The sequence below is a fragment of the Malaya genurostris genome, chromosome 3 (assembly GCF_030247185.1).
Source record: "Malaya genurostris strain Urasoe2022 chromosome 3, Malgen_1.1, whole genome shotgun sequence".
NCBI lineage: Eukaryota > Metazoa > Arthropoda > Insecta > Diptera > Culicidae > Malaya > Malaya genurostris.
The window spans coordinates 88,065,841-88,083,867 of record NC_080572.1 but is presented as its reverse complement, the minus strand read 5'-3'; the positions used below and the strand labels follow the sequence as shown (position 1 = coordinate 88,083,867).

Sequence of the window (18,027 nt, the reverse complement as noted above, 5' to 3'; positions counted from 1 at the left end):
ATTAAATATTAGTTTTTTGTAGTTGGTGTCTTCACAAAAGTTGTTTGTTATCAAATGGCGCTCCTTTTGATATAAAATATTACTAGGGTGGTCCTTATTTAGATTGAAATATGAAACCTAACTTTCTTAATTGAGCTCAAAAATGATTTTATTGTACAATAAATTTTATTTTAAGTAACTTTGCTGAAAAAAGCACCTCTCTAGCTTTTCATTTGACCGAGTTACATCAATTGTCCCGGGTAAGAGTAGGGTGGCTCCCGAAAAATCGATTTTTTTGTTCTAACTTTTTTGTGGAACGTTCTATGGAAAAGTTGTCTTCAGAAGAGTTGTTGAAATAAATATTGCGCATAATTTTGCTGAGTAAAGCTTTTTCATATGAGCTACCAGTAAAAAGTTATGATTGTTTTTTCATCAAAAACTATTCAACCTTCAAATATCAAAATTCATTAGATGCCAGATCGATAAAAATGTATCCTATGCGGCTACTGAAAGTTCATAATATGAGTAAACATTCAAAAGAAAATTGGGAGGGTGTTTTTCTTTTAACTCATTTAAATTAGTCTTAAAAATACCTTGAAAAAACTCAAAAACATTGCATAACTCTTAAACGCCTTAACGTATCAACATACTTCTTTCAGCAAAATAATAGTATCAAGTTAGCCCTACAAGTGTTCCATACATTGTCCATTCGAGAAATGAGACACACAAAAACTACAGCCGAAAATAGATTTTTTGCTGAACAATTTTAATTAATTTATTACCAAAATAACTGATTCAGTTGAGCTTAAGCAACAGAGACACAGTGTAATATGGTTATTCCGAAGTAGAGGCCATGATAAATATATCAACAGAAATTTTCATTATCTTGACAACCAAAGCTCAAGTGGTGCAAGTTAGTGAAACGCAAATATTTTTTTCCAAATCGTACCGAGACGCCTTTTTTCTCGTCCAGTTGTGTACCGAATAGCCTGTGACAACCGGAAAACGACGCACAATGAGTTTTTGTTAGAATAAATACAATCTACTCATTTTAACAAACTAATGATTTACTTGGGTTTCAGGAAGTGCTTTGTCTTACAAAAAGCTAACGGATTTAATGATTGCTGGTAGAAGTAATAAGGACATTTTACAGTATATCATTCAAGAATTGCGTATGAAAACTCCCACCTGGCGTGTTAGCAAACTGAACAAGACCGTGAAGGGAAGGGATACAAATATAAAAACTGCGTTTAGAGAACATTTGGGCCTACGTATCGGTGAGCCATTGCCATCAGGAGGTAATTCCAACGACGGAAACACGGCCCGGAAATTTTTCAAGAAGTGAAAAGAAACAGCAGATGTAACAGGCCTTGATGAAACACTGTTGGAAGGATTTCACGTTGTTCTCAGTGTAATCAATAGCCGATAAGATAAACGTCGACGAATTCCAAAGTTACACTGAGAAAATACGAGCGTTGTATGTATCGTTGTATGGCTGGTATCCACTATCACCAACTGTTCATAAATTGTTGATACATGGAGCCACAATAATTAGACACGCAATTTTATCTATTGGTATGCTTAGTGAAGAAGCTCAGGAGACTCGAAATAAAAGTATCCGGAACTTCAGAGATGCTAACCATGCTAAAAAATTCAGCAGAATCGCGAACATTGAAGATGTTTTTAAAAGGCTGCTGTTATCTTCAGACCCTATCTTGGCATTGTCGAACAAACAAAATAAGAGAAGTTCAGAAGACTTACCCGAACAAGCAAAATGTTTAGTTTTAGAATTCCTTAGATTAGAATAATTCATTGCTTAATTTATTCAATACATACCAAACCGTAATCAACTGTTGTCTTATGTTTTATTTTGAATGTTAGCGATACGATCATTACGATAACGGAATCGAAATCAATTGAATCACTTATTTTGGTAATAAATTAATTAAAATTGTTCAGCAAAATATCTATTTTCGGCTGTAGTTTTTGTGTGTCTCATTTCTCGAATGGACAATGTATGGAACACTTGTAGGGCTAACTTGATACTATTATTTTGCTGAAGGAAGTATGTTGATACGTTAAGGCGTTTAAGAGTTATGTAATGTTTTTGAGTTTTTTCAAGGTATTTTTAAGACTAATTTAAATGAGTTAAAAGAAAAACACCCTCCCAATTTTCTCTTAAATGTTTACTCATATTATGAACTTTCAGTAGCCGCATAGGATACATTTTTATCGATCTGGCATCTAATGAATTTTGATATTTGAAGGTTGAATAGTTTTTGATGAAAAAACAATCATAACTTTTTACTGGTAGCTCATATGAAAAAGCTTTACTCAGCAAAATTATGCGCAATATTTATTTCAACAACTCTTCTGAAGACAACTTTTCCATAGAACGTTTCACAAAAAAGTTAGAACAAAAAAATCGATTTTTCGGGAGCGACCCTACTCTTACCCGGGACAATTGATGTAACTCGGTCAAATGAAAAGCTAGAGAGGTGCTTTTTTCAGCAAAGTTGCTTAAAATAAAATTTTCTACAACTTTATTGTACAATAAAATCATTTTTGAGCTCAATTAAGAAAGTTAGGTTTCATATTTCAATCTAAATAAGGACCACCCTAGTAATATTTTATATCAAAAGGAGCGCCATTTGATAACAAACAACTTTTGTGAAGAGACCAACTACAAAAAACTAATATTTAATAGTGAAAATTTTTTTGTCACGCTAATTTCCCGTTTCAAACCATAGTGCAATGTTAAGGTTACAATGCGGCATTTATATCGTATCAGTGTTAAATTCATGCCAGTTCAGTGCAATCACTCAATGTTTTGATCCGTTGACAATTTTGAACTTTGCAAAATCTTTGTTCGTATTGTTAAGGTATTGTGATAGTTTAATTCATTTTGTCACCAGTCAAATAAAAGTAAAGGACTGAACCCACATGAGTAAGAAATCTCTGGTTTAGCCCCGCACAGACAATTAATTTTCGATGTGCAGTAATGATTTTATTTTCCACGTAATCGGAAACATTCAATAAATCAATAAACAATCAGAAAATTTAAAAATTCCGCGACTAGCGTGCTCATTTTAACATGACCACAATTGGCGTCAAAATAAATTGACTCAGCGTCATCCATTTAACTGATGTCAACTGCCTATCACATGAAAGCGCGTTTGCAAAGTCAACCCATGCATCGAAAAAAGTAGGTTTATAAGATTTTCAAGCTGTCCGGTTTAGCCCTGGTCTCCCCTACCATCATTGTTGTATATACATGAATTTAGTTTTTGATTCTTGCTTTCTACTCGATCATCCAGTCAAGAATCGAGTTCAACAAAAATTTTCGGCAGAATTTCAGGAAATCTTTAGTAAAAGGCTAAAGATTTATTCGACATTTGAAGAGAGATCATAGTAAGTCGATCTACGTTGAATAATAATTGTAGCAGTATTCAAAATATCATTTGCGTTTGGTTAAACAAAATAATTTTTTGACAAATACCTATAGCAAACGAATGAACGTTTCACATTCACTATTTACTAGCTCTCTCACAACAGTAGCTATCGATGCATATTGACGCTTACTTCGTAACGAATGGACGTTGAACGGCGCTTACAGCTCTTTATAGCGAACAATGAAACAAGAGGTATTATTCAGCTGAATAAATTTGTTTCACTCATCTGGTACTGGTCGGGTATGCTGATGAGTAATGAGATACGAACAATATTGTAATTATGGATACCCACGTTCTTGATGATAACTTTTTTCCCATGTATACTTTTTCGAACGTAGTTAATTCTTTGGGATTGGTTTGTTAGTTCTAAAAAGGAATTTCATGGATGGTAAGGTAGATGGTATCTTCCTCGAATGTAAAGTATCAGCACGAAACAGCGTATAGTGGGAAAAATGAACTAAAAACGCGACGATTTTTTTGACACATGAAACAAAATTTTTTGGTGTAAAATGGTCTGTAAAATAGATTCCGATTTTGTCCCAAGTTTCCTTTTTGAACTGGATTGTATTCAAGTTTCACTATATAACACAAAACCGAAGTATTTGCAGAAGACCGGATAGAGTGTTTCTGGAGTAAATAAGTCTAACAAATCGATTGAATATAATTTAAATGGTAGCACGAAACTCGTTATACCATTTTACCCCATTTTTATCTTCTTTTATAAAAAAATAGGTATAGAATTCGCTCAAACTTTAGAAAAATTTTCCTAGGCCCGGAGGGTCGTGTGTCATATACTAATCGATTTAGCTCGACGAACTGAGCGAATATCCGTGTGTGTCGTCAACAAAGAGGTCGAGATCTCAGAGATGGCTGGATCGATTTTGATCAAACTTGTCGCAAATGAAAGGTCTTCCCGTCATCCAGAACGCTAGTATTTTTTAATAAAAGAAATACATCTTCAAAAATTTTGAAAAAAATTGTAAAGCATCCCCATAATGCCTTAAACATGCCTGATTTTTTTCAAATTTTTCGGAGAAGCAGTTTCTTCAAAAATCAAATAAAATAAAAATCAATAGAACCACCCTAGTTCCGTCAATATGGCAGTTAAAGGGTTGAAACTTTGAGAAAATAGTTTACAGTCTATGACCTTTCGAATGTGGTATAACAATATGAATTCCCTTTGGGGGCAGATTTTACATGCTTATCCTGCTGTAGCCTTTATATGACGAACAAATTGCAATAATTTTGAGTCCAACTTTCAAACTTTTTGGGATTGTCATCTTCTATATCGGTTTGAATTTTAAAAACTCATCACCCTGTAATTCCAGAATCGGATAATATTCATTAATTTTGTATGGGACCATAAATCTTGTAATTTGAATTTTTGGTTTTTGAAATTCGATTTGGCCGTTTTTGAGACAACGATTGAGACACAAATCTCCAAATAGCTAGGAAAACGAGCCACTTGAGCCAATAAGTTCTGATTCCTGATTGAAAACTAATACAGACATCTTTAAGAAATCGTACTGCGTATTGAATTTTTGGATATCTTTCGAATCGAAAACTGAATACCGCTAAAACTAAAATAAACTTATTTGGTAATCGACTATCCAAATCTGCAAACCCGATAAACCTGATTAATTTATGTGAAATGGACATTTTTATACTAATCACCCTGCATTTTCTAAACCAGAAGTTGGATCTGACTAAAAAGCAAGACGATATATAGGATCTTAAGACCTTTCATTTGAATCTTAGATGGTTCTTAGATTTCATTTGAATCTTAGATCGGTTCAGCCATCTACGAGAAAAATCAGTTGCACTATTTCAATTTCGTTTCACATGTCATCCTGTAGGTCCGGATCGAGAAGTCGGATCGAAACGTAATTCAGGAACCTTGTTTGGAAGCATCCGACTTCTGAGCAAGCGGTTGAGTCATCTCCGAGAAAATTAAGTGAAATTATTTGTCACACACGCATTTGCTGATCTCGACGAACTGATTCGAATGGTATATTGGTGTTATGTTCTTCCAGCATTTATTGCTGTAAGTAGATGAAATCGATATAATCATGGAATTGCTTTCAACTGTCATTATTTGGTTTACATATGTCATATTTATAAACCGTGCTAAAATCGGTTCGAGGCAAAGTGTCACGAAAAAGGATGCTGTACACAGTCTTTTTGGTACCTATAAACAATTTCATGTTACATTATAATAAATCGTGTTTCACTTTGCTCCAAAACATCGCTTTATCATCAAGTGCGTAAAATTCCTATTACTGAAAAAAGTCGCCAATATCGATATCTCCGTTAATGGACGGATTTTGACAATCTATGGCTTGTTGGACAGCTATTACCGTGCGAAATCTAAGTCTAAAAAAATATTCTCTTTTCAATGTCAATTGTGACAAATATTGTCAAAAAACTGAAAATTTTTTCATAAAACTTCATGTAAATCAAACAGTAAACATCCGATCTCAAAACCATTCAATAGCGTTCTGAATGACGGGAAGACCTTTCATTTGCGACAAGTTTGATCAAAATCGATCCAGCCATCTCTGAGATCTCGACCTCTTTGTTGACGACACACACGGATATTCGCTCAGTTCGTCGAGCTAAATCGATTAGTATATGACACACGACCCTCCGGGCCTAGGAAAATTTTTCTAAAGTTTGAGCGAATTCTATACCTATTTTTTTATAAAAGAAGATAAAAATGGGGTAAAATGGTATAACGAGTTTCGTGCTACCATTTAAATTATATTCAATCGATTTGTTAGACTTATTTACTCCAGAAACACTCTATCCGGTCTTCTGCAAATACTTAGGTTTTGTGTTATATAGTGAAACTTGAATACAATCCAGTTCAAAAAGGAAACTTGGGACAAAATCGGAATCTATTTTACAGACCATTTTACACCAAAAAATGTTGTTTCATGTGTCAAAAAAAATCGTCGCGTTTTTAGTTCATTTTCCCCACTGTACGCTGTTTCGTGCTGATACTTTACATTCGAGGAAGATACCATCTACCTTGAAAAACATCGATGAAATTTCTTTCTAGAACTAACAAACCAATCCCAAAGAATTAACTACGTTCGAAAAAGTATACATGGGAAAAAAGTTATCATCAAGAACGTGGGTATCCATAATTACAATATTGTTCGTATCTCATTACTCATCAGCATACCCGACCAGTACCAGATGAGTGAAACAAATTTAATACTAGAAAATATTTTTTCCCTCTTCCAATTTTTGCACCACTCTGGATTTTTTAGTGATAAATAAAGAATTTTTGGACATGTTAAAGTGGTATGTTTCCATATTTTTTAAAAATGTGGACGACCAAATTATTTGATTTTTTCTAAAAAATTAATAACAGTCGACCATGCGTCCCCATCGAATTCTGAGAGAAGGAAACGCATGGTGCTTTATCTTAGCAGTTTCTAGTAGTAGTCGACCATGCGTTCCCATAAAGTTCTCTTAAAACGGAAACGCATGGTGCTTTGTTCTAGTAGTTTATGATGCAACTCAAGCCAGGGCTTAGAAATCAAAGTAACGAAAAGAAGGAAATGAGTATCAACCTTTGCATAATACATACACGATCATACTTCGGGTACAACCTAGAAAGCTACAAAGCGAGAACTTACTGTTATGTGGTTTATATATGAATGGTAGTAATATATGAACGTTGCGAGTATCACACATATGCAGTTCGGTTACGGCAGTCAAGAACTAGAGCGAGTGTCAGTTTTTTATGTGTTGCTGATGGATGTAAAGAAAGAATAATGAAAGAAAGAATGAAAATTTCATTACAGTGTCAAAAGTTATCATAAAGATATGTTATCGAGGGATGTGTACAGTTTTCTGGAAAAATGTATAATAAAGATAAAGTTGGAGTTTTGTGTTTGAAAACTTCAATCGAATATCTTTATGATGGTTTTCATGGTTTGTAGACCGAGAGCGCTGTATATTTTTTTATTTATTCTAAAATTTGAAACAACAACAGATATAAAAAAATAGTGATGCGTTATTTTTCATTTTTGAATTATAACCTTTGCATAATTTCAAATCAAGCATTTATCGACCATGTCTATTAAAAAACTTGATTCGCTGAATCGATCTCTTTAATTTTTGGGTATATTGTGTAGAAAGCTCCATATTTTCCAGAAAATATCTGAGAATATATAATTAACTCAGTAAGTGATTTTCACTCTCAGAGGAACGCTTCCAGGTTTTTACAGGTTTAATATGGTCAAATATCATTGAGCTTCGTGATATGCTGGTGTAAATGAGAAAGATTTATTCGTATTTTTGTTCAAATTGCGAACGATTAGTTCTAATAAGATAATATTATCAATCCTTGGATTGGAACGAGTGCAACAAGTATCGGAATATAGTAGCTCTGGAACAGAAGCTTTTGAAAAGGATGTTCTGCCAAGTAATTTTGGATTTAAAGCTTTATCACGAGATGACCCAATTGAGACACACAGATCACAAAAAAGCTATTCGGGCCGGTAATAAGTCTCATTTTTAAAAGCTTACAAGTACTATATCGAGTACACTACAAATTCGACTGGATATTTGGGAATCCAGCACCGTTGCTGTGAATGCGTTATTGGCAATAGAACTGTTGGTTGCTGTTCACACGAGGCCGTCATTATTCACTACCTTTCCTTATGCTCGGTTTTTATCCAGAATTGTGAGACCGACGAAAATATTGTCAGAAATGCTTAAATCAGAACAGCTACCAAGTGACGATGATAATTCTATAGAATAAACGAAAAGAATCAGAGAGAAAATGTTTCAATTTAATAATTGACCCTTTTGAGTCTTAGTTCTGACTCCTACTGCGTCCATTAGTTCATCCAATAGCAAAATTTTATTAAAAATGATGTGCTGATAAAAAAAATTCCAAGTGGGTTATGAAATCAACCACAAAATGTATAAAAATTTCAGCTTATTTTAAAATTTATAGCAGTTCATCGTTTGGTTTAAATAATATGATATTTAAAAAATAAGAGGAATATGCTTTATTAAACTCAAATTGATGTGACTATATTAGTATTATATTAGGATAAGAATTCTATGTAAAAGTGATGCTACGGCGAAGAACAACTTATGTAAATTGCCTTAAGAAATAAACGTATTTATGGAAAAACAATTCTAAGAAATCGATTCCAACCTTCATCAGTGGCCACTTTTGTTTGACACCAATATAAAAAAGAAAAAATTAAATTGACTGCTGTTTCAACACGCTATGTATTTACACAGAAAGAAAAGATGAAACTTACACGACATGTTAACCGATAGTACTATGAAATAGACATCAGTTTAAACGAAAATCTGATTTAAAACCATGATTGATGTAAAATTACATTACAATTACAAATTCATTTAGTTTTTCATTGAACAAGACTGTATATTTACAAACCGCTTCGTTTTGTAATGTAAATATCCATTCAATTGCCTGCTCCAAATATGTGCAAGAAAATAAATGTAAAATCACAAAATATTTTTATCTGTGTAGTGAAATGTACAGAGCTGGCAAAAAGAAAATCGCGTTGTACGAGACCCAACAGTGCAAAACGATTTGACCATTTCATGACACACTATCGAATCATCGAATTATATACAGTCACTCGCTCTAGTTCTCGACTGCCATAACCGAACTGCATATGTGTGATACTCGCAACGTTCATATATTACTACCATTCATATATAAACCACATAACAGTAAGTTCTCGCTTTGTAGCTTTCTAGGTTGTACCCGAAGTATGATCGTGTATGTATTATGCAAAGGTTGATACTCATTTCCTTCTTTTCGTTACTTTGATTTCTAAGCCCTGGCTTGAGTTGCATCATAAACTACTAGAACAAAGCACCATGCGTTTCCGTTTTAAGAGAACTTTATGGGAACGCATGGTCGACTACTACTAGAAACTGCTAAGATAAAGCACCATGCGTTTCCTTCTCTCAGAATTCGATGGGGACGCATGGTCGACTGTTATTAATTTTTTAGAAAAAATCAAATAATTTGGTCGTCCACATTTTTAAAAAATATGGAAACATACCACTTTAACATGTCCAAAAATTCTTTATTTATCACTAAAAAATCCAGAGTGGTGCAAAAATTGGAAGAGGGAAAAAATATGTTTCAAAATTTTCTAGTATTTTTTAATAAAAGAAATACATCTTCAAAAATTTTGAAAAAAATTGTAAAGCATCCCCATAATGCCTTAAACATGCCTGATTTTTTTCAAATTTTTCGGAGAAGCAGTTTCTTCAAAAATCAAATAAAATAAAAATCAATAGAACCACCCTAGCTCCGTCAATATGGCAGTTAAAGGGTTGAAACTTTGAGAAAATTGTTTCCAGTCTATGACCTTTCGAATGTGGTATAACAATATGAATTCCCTTTGGGGGCAGATTTCACATGCTTACCCTGCTATAGCCTTTGCTATCTAATTTATTAGAACTATTATCAGGAATATCTGCTTTCGGACTTCTGTAGTCATATCAAATTCAATAATAATTGTGATACAAACGTTTCAAAATCTGTTACGATTTTGTTCCCGCTAGAGTCTTTTTTGTTATGATTTTTGTTATTTTAACAGCTTACCAGCCAAAAATATATTATGGCGTTTTTCATTGAAAAACACTGGTGGCGTGGATTGCTCAGGTTTTGTACTTTCGAGCGGAAATTGAAATGAAACAACGTCAAATTATTGCATTTCTGCTCGAAAGTGCAAAACAAGTGCAAAATGCAAAGTGGGTAACTTTGTAAACTTCCTTCAGATATCCTTACGATGTCAGCTACCTTCAAAAACTTTACTTATCGTCTATCTATAACGATGGAATGAATTTTGGAGACGATCTCCGGAGAAAAGCATCCTTTTTTTGGCGACCAAAATGATCACACGATCCCGCTTAAACTCAGCATTCCAGAAAAGGCATCATATTACCAAGATATTTAGATCTCAGATTTCACGAACAATTTATAAGCGACATACTTTTTTTACGAGCATAGAATGTGTTTGTGAGGAAAAAAAGTCAATTTCGTGCACGCGCAAGTATCAACACTTCGCTCTCATACATTTGACATATGTTAAATATCATATCCTGCAATGGCGCTGCTGAACTGGACTTATTTTGCTCTAATCTGACTGGATCTTATACCAATCAATATTGGTTTATTTGCATAGAGTCAGACCCTGTCAACTTAGAGCAAAACCTATCTTCAGTTCAGTAACGCCATCGCATGGTATCACGTTTAACAAATCATGTCAAATGTATGGGTGCACACGAAATTCTGTTCTCTCCATTGTTTCCTATATTGCAGATAGCGTCACCTAAAAATAAAATAATCAACACACTAATGACCCAAATGTCATGAAATTTAGGCAGCAGATATCTGAAGAATGTCCCTATTTAGCACTAGAAATATTTTTAGTTAGTGACGTCACCTGTCTGTCACACTGGAAAATTATTGACCGACGTATTAACAGATCGGCTGAAAAGTTCGTATCGTTTCTATGAGAGGGCGCCACTAGAATTAAATCCATACCATTTTCAGTTAGTACCAACCTTCAAAAGATACGTGTATAAATTTGACAGCTGTCTGATTATTAGTTTGTGAGATATTGCATTTTGAGTGAAGCTACTTTTGTTATTGTGAAAAAAATGGAAAAAAAGGAATTTCGTGTGTTGATGAAACACTACTTTTTGATGAAAAAAAGTGCCGCCGATACCAAAAAATGGATTGATGAGTGTTATCCAGACTCTGCACCGGGCGAAGCAACAATTCGTAAGTGGTTTGCAAAATTTCGTACTGGTCATATGAGCACCGAAGACGATGAACGCAGTGGACGTCCAAAAGAGGCTGTTACCCATGAAAACGTGAAAAAAATCCACAAAATGATTTTCAATGACCGTAAAGTGAAGTTGATCGAGATAGCTGACACCCTAAAGATATCAAAGGAACGTGTTGGACATATTATTCACGAATATTTGGATATAAGAAAGCTTTGTGCGAAATTGGTGCCGTGTGACCTCACAATCGATCAAAACCTACAACGAATTGATGATTCTGAGCAGTGTTTGGAGCTGTTATATCGAAATAAAACCGATTTTTTTCGTCGATATATAACAATGGACGAAACATGATTCCATCACTTCACTCCGGAGTCCAATCGACAGTCAGCTGAGTGGACTGCACGCGATGAACCGAACCCAAGCGTGGAAAGACTCAACAATCGGCCGGTAAGGTTATGGCGTCTGTATTTTGGGATTCGCATGGTATAATTTTCATCGACTACCTTGAAAAGGGAAAAACCATCAACAGTGACTATTATATAGCGTTATTAGAGCGTTTGAAGGACGAAATTTCAAAAAAACGGCCTCATTTGAAGAAGAAACAAGTTTCGTTTCATCAAGACAATGCACCGTGTCACAAGTCGATGAAAACCATGCTGAAATTGAACGAATTGGGCTTCGAATTGCTCCCTCATCCACCGTATTCTCCAGTTTTAGCCCCCAGTGACTTTTTCCTGTTCTCAGACTTCAAGAGAATGCTCGCTGGTAAAAAATTTAGAAGCAATGAAGAGGTAATCGCTGAAACTGAGGCCTATTTTGAGGCAAAGGACAAATCGTACTACAAAAATTGTATCGAAAAGTTGGCAAACCGCTATAATCGCTGTATCGCCTCTGATGGCAATTATGTTGAATAATAAAAACGAATTTTGGCAAAAAAATGGGTGTTTCTATTAAACGATACGAACTTTTCAGCCGAACTGTTATTTATATTTGGAAGAGTAGTAACTGTAGAATAAATATTGATTGCAATGTGAACTTCAATTTAATCAACGGAATAATGGGTTGAAACAACTAAAACGCATTTCGCAATCAATTCATGCTAATTCTAAAATAAATAACTGCTACAATTCAGTTAGCTGCTGGAGCGTGTCATTGCTCAGTTGTAGTAATGACATCTCATTGTAGCGTTTCATTTTCTGTTTGAAGAGTATTTTGTAACGTTTGCACGACTGTAACGTTTCATTGTTTGTTTGCGGTGTGTGTTATTGGTCGATTGTTGTGTATGTTATTGTTAAGCATGATAAATCAAAAATGACAGTCTAGGAAAACAATTCAATCGATTAGTTGTACCAAATATTTACCGATATTATTTAGATAAATAACTAATATTTTAGTTACTTGGCGATCGCGGGATTTTCCGCGAAGGTAACAAGTAATTGACTCATGCTTCGTCTGCTTATAGGGTTTTGAATAAAAATTCAATGAAAGCCGACTGCATACACTGAAAAAAAAGCACTTATCTCTTATTGGGAGATTTGTAATACGAAGCGCTCTATGAGGGGAATCAGTTAGCTTTTATTGATGAATAGCTCATTACGAGTGAGATATGAGATTTGAGTTAAGGTCATGGCGGTTTGATAGCTTGATGGACGAGCGAAAAGTATACCAATAGCAAGCGATTCTCTGGTAGGAATGAAGCAAAGAAAACATCATGTAGTACAAAGCTCAGTTTTTACACTCAGCTTATAAACGATGCTGAGCATTCACTTTCATTAACCGTTAAAACCGTCTTCATTTTTAATTCACAGACCGCACGGGGAAACCCTGACCTACCATCACGTCTGTCAAACGATCGTTGACGTAGCCTCGAAAAAGAAACCGGCTTAGCGACTTATACACTCGTTTACTGGAAATCACCACAAATCACCGCAACATGAGGAGCAGTGGACGGTGCGGTCGGTTTTGGGCCGCGCTCACGCGCAAAAAACGCAACGAAGACGACGGAAGTGACTCGCAGCTCGCACGTGTTCTCTCGCTGTTGGATCTCACCGGGCTAGGGGTGGGCAGTACGCTCGGGCTGGGTGTTTACGTTTTGGCTGGCTCGGTAGCCCACGATCATGCTGGACCCGCCGTAGTTGTTTCGTTTTTGGTTGCCGCCGTTGCATCGGCAATCGCTGCCCTGTGCTACGCGGAATTTGCCGCACGTGTACCGAAAGCCGGGTCTGCCTATGTCTACAGCTATGTCAGTATTGGAGAATTTGCAGCTTTTACCATCGGCTGGAATCTGATTTTGGAGTATGTGATCGGTAAGTTGATACACTCTATTCTAGCGAATGTTTGTAAACACTGTTACAAATCGGCATGAGAAGGTGATTGTCGTGGCCATTGACTTGACAATGAAAACAGGTTTCCTTTCGTGCTCAGCTGTTGAAGTTTTTCGATGTCAAAGCTATTTTTAGAAAACATCGGCACTTCTGAAAGTGTCTGACCAATACCTCTTAGTTTGTTGTCGTTCTCGAAGGACGTTTACTACCTTGCTTTGTTTACTGTTTTGCCTTATCGAACCAAGGAATGCTGTTGAATATATTGGCGATACGGGAATTGATCAGTAACAAACAGAGTATTTGTATTTTTAATTCAAGAACGATTGCACATATTGTAAATAAAAACGTCTGTGCAAATACAGAGCCCCTCTTCAATCTGTTGTTATACTATGAAACCTCTTTTTCAAAATGTAAAACAGACATTATTCAATGAGTAATAGAAATTGAAGAACTAGAAATAACGTAAAGCCATCTGCAAACTATTCGGTTTCCTTAATAGCTTTAGCAACTTCATGCATAGCTGTAATATTGCTGTTAGATTTACCCAAAAGTGATTATCAACTTAAATAAAGAAGTAATTCTAGTTTTCAAGTTTCGATTTTAATTTGATGAAGGCTTCATTTTAGAAAATAAGATCGAAGAGAAGCATGTATTTGCTGTACGTATTCCAGAACGTGTATTCATAACTGTTCGAACAAAATTATACTATATTCTTGACATTCTACAGATTACAGATCAGGCAAAAGTATTTATGTTTGGGCGAAAGTTTGTGAGGTTTCTCAAGTAATTTAAGATTATGAATTGACATTTGTAATTCTTACGGCATTGATGGTTAATATGTAACTTACTGTAAATACTGTTTTGTTTGTTGAATTTTCACGTGTTCTGTAAACCATTTAGGTGATTGCACATCATATAATTCAGTTCTCGATTACAATAACTCCGCATCGAAGCGGCAAAAAATATCCACCGGTTATTCACATTATCAATCGGTTTCTGCCGTTTACCTATAACATGGAAGGATCACATTTGACGACATTTTAACCCTCAAGCAAGACTATCATCAAACAGCGGCAGCACTGCACTGAAAAAAAATGAATTTTCAGGTGACATAATTCTACAAACGATAGAATTCATAACTACTTAACATTTCAAATGACGAATTTCGAACAAAATATCACAATAGATCATTCTCCCTTCGTAAAAAAAGAACTGTTTATTAGTTATTATTCGCACGGTACATGATTGCTCAAGAAAAGTACAGAAACTTATATTTCCAGATTTAACAGTAACTTTGAATGTAGAATACTTTCATTTTTCGTTTGTACTATTATAAATTTGGCCTGAATATCTATTTTAAGATTTCAGAATAAAAGTTACGATTAAATTCAAGAAAGGAATCAACCTTCAATTTATGTCCTAACACAACGACAGTTAGAGATTTGGCACAGAGTCAACTCAGCGGTGTGCACATACCCGTATCAATCAATTCCACTTTAAGTCATTCCAACTAGTACTGAAACCAGTATGACTGGATAGTTAATTAGTCATACAAGTCAACCTGTAGCATTCAAAAAGTTTGAATTTTCTAGTTTATTGCAGAGTGCGAATTTAGCCTCTACAGTCAGTCGGTGTATCGACAAAAGCATATGTGGTTTGAAATTATGTGCTTTTTAATTTATCCCGGAGACATGCGATATTTCAGCGTTTGAGCGTTTTGAAACGAAATTCTTGTACACAAACCTGTAACTGTTTTAATAGTCTAATATGATTAAGATATGCAATCGCTTGGTGGATGTTAGCATCCATCAGCACGCCATAAATTAAAATTCGAAGAACGCAGGATAGTTTCCGATTTTCGTCTGATACGTCAATGGAGATATTGCGTTAGGGTGCAATTATGGTGTTGCTTAAGTGGAAAAATTCACTTCTGTATTGGGCTCCAGGTTTCATCAGTCTTAATTTTCGAAATATACAGATTTTTCTTTTAAATATTTTTAATAATCTCTGTTCCGGCCCCATATAAATCCATTTTAAAACATTTTATCGTTAATCGATTACGCAATTTTCGGGAATCTCGGTTGTTTATGAATTCCTTGAACAATGCAATGTTTCATTATGAGCTATTAAGGGATAATTAGTTTTTTTATCGTGACGTCACAAATGAACAAGAATTCATCCTTTACACAACAAGAATTCATCCTTCATCGAATGAACTCGTGATGAATTAGGTTTTGCACGATGACGACACAAATGAACTGCCATGAATCAAGTTCATCTTTGACAGTTGCCTTGTACTTGTTTTGTTTTGCGACTGCAAGTTGAAAATTGAAAAAAATGACGAAAAAGTGCCTGTTAAAAACGTATTTCACAGTGAAAATAACTAAAAAGATAGCCCTGTATGCGTTTCCAGCATCAAGGAGCGATATATGTATGAATCTGTTGAGTGTGAGGCGACTTGCAATTTTTACATTCGAACGATAAACTTCTGATGAACTTTTAAACTGTAAACAAGTACACGTCGACTGTCAAAAAAAGTTCATTCTGTTCATTTTTGTGAGGTTATGTCATGTTCGTGCAAAACCTAATAGAGTTCTTGTTTGACAAGTACTGGGTGCTTGTTTACATTTCCAATTAGGTTTTTTACCGTCACTGCTAACCTCAATCGGATGAACACATTTTGACAGTTCGGCGGTACTGGTTGTAAACAGACTATTTTTTGTTTGTCTGTTGACCATATCGCCTAAATAGAATTTAAAAACATTTGTTAACGATTCGATACGGTTAGTTTCAAAGATTCATTAAATAAAAGTGACTAGTTGTGAAGTGTAAAGATGATTGTTTGAGATATGTTCCTCGATTTTGTTCAAGCTTGTTTGTAAACAGTACCGCTGAACTGTCAAGGATGAATTTTTGTTCATTTGTGACGTCACGATAAAAAATCTAATAACATAACATTTTCAAATGAGAATGACCTCGTTAACAAATCACTGTTAGCTGTCAAATAACGTTAATTCAAAGAATTTTTTGATGTTATGACATAACATCAAAAAATTCTATGAATTTACATCATTTGACAATTCGTGCAAAACCTAATATTAAAAATGCAGATTGGCCAATGGAGGCTCTAAAAGGAACCGATTAATTAAGTCACTTCGATGCCCAACACAGATATCTGGAACTGAATTCTAAACCTATAGCTATATTCAGAAACTGAATTCTTGATACTACTATTTTATTGCTTACTTTGATCAATTTTGAATTTAAGGTGCAAGGTGAATGAATACTGTATGTTAGGGTGCTACATACATTTTGGGTAATGTTAGAACATGCTTTGTAAAAAGTATGTTTTCATATCAATTTAAGTGAATTTAAGTTGTGACTAGTAATTTTTCTAATAGTGTTCTGATCATACTTTCAAACTTTATTGAAATTGGTTCCATATATTTCCACATTTTCGAGATATTGATACTTGAATAGTTAGTATTTTGTACTTAAATCGCTCAAAAACTTTTTAGTTTGTGAACTTAAAAATATGCAGTCTTTGGCAAAAACATGTATTTTGATAATTAAAATATAATTGTAGAACATCCGAAAATTCTAAAAATTCATTGAAAAAAGTTATGATGGAAAAGCTTGATCCAGGGGCTCTCCAATAAACAATGCATCATATCTCCACACCAATGCATTTTAAAGTGTTCACGTCTTCGGCATGTTTTCTTGTTTCAATATGATCTACGACTTTTCCAAAGACATAAATACTCTATCTCGTATTGTATGCAAAATAATTTTGTTAACTCACTTGTAGGTGGATTAATGACAACTTTGATTATATTAAAAGAAGCGGACTATTACAAACAGAAATTCTTCTGAAGACATGAAAGCTCCAAAATTAACCCCTGAAGCGCAAATGGAAAAACGCGTGTTTTGACATGATTGGGACCACTGTATGATGGTTTGAAATTTTGAAAACTTATCATTCTTGTAACGTTAGAACCGGATGACAGACTTGGATATTTTCATGTAACTATCTGTTAATTTTATGAAAACCTGATATGAGATTGTTTGGCATTAGACTTAGAAGACTTCTCAGACTTCATTTTCATTGTTTGGCGCATTACTGATTGTAATTCTAGAATCGGTAGTCGGATCTAAATGAAATCTGGGAATTTTGTATGAAATGTTCCTTCATTTGAATCTAAGATTGTGTAAATCGGTTTAGCCATCTTCGAGAAAATTTTGTGACATTAGTTTCACATTAGTTGGTGCATATCACCATATAATTCCGGAGAAGTAAGTTGGAACTTTGTATGGGACCGTAAGACCTTACATTAGAATCTCAGTTTGTAAAAATCGGTTCAGCCATCTTCAAGAGAATTGAGTGACATTATTATCACTTTTATGTACATATCACCCTGTAATACCGGAACCGGAAGTCGAGTACAAATAAAACTCAGAAA

The 18,027-nt window shown here is 34.6% G+C and overlaps 1 protein-coding gene across 3 annotated transcripts in view; it reads left to right on the top strand.

The window, feature by feature from the left end:
• LOC131434747 (high affinity cationic amino acid transporter 1-like) overlaps positions 1–18,027 on the top strand; it is a 64,992-nt gene that overhangs the window by 38,710 nt on the left and 8,255 nt on the right. For all 3 annotated transcript variants that reach the window (XM_058601824.1, XM_058601826.1, XM_058601827.1), the window contains exon 2: positions 13,052–13,549. In XM_058601824.1, coding sequence (XP_058457807.1) covers positions 13,177–13,549 — 373 coding nt within the window. In that variant the 5' untranslated portion in view covers positions 13,052–13,176. The remainder of the gene's footprint in view (positions 1–13,051; positions 13,550–18,027) is intronic.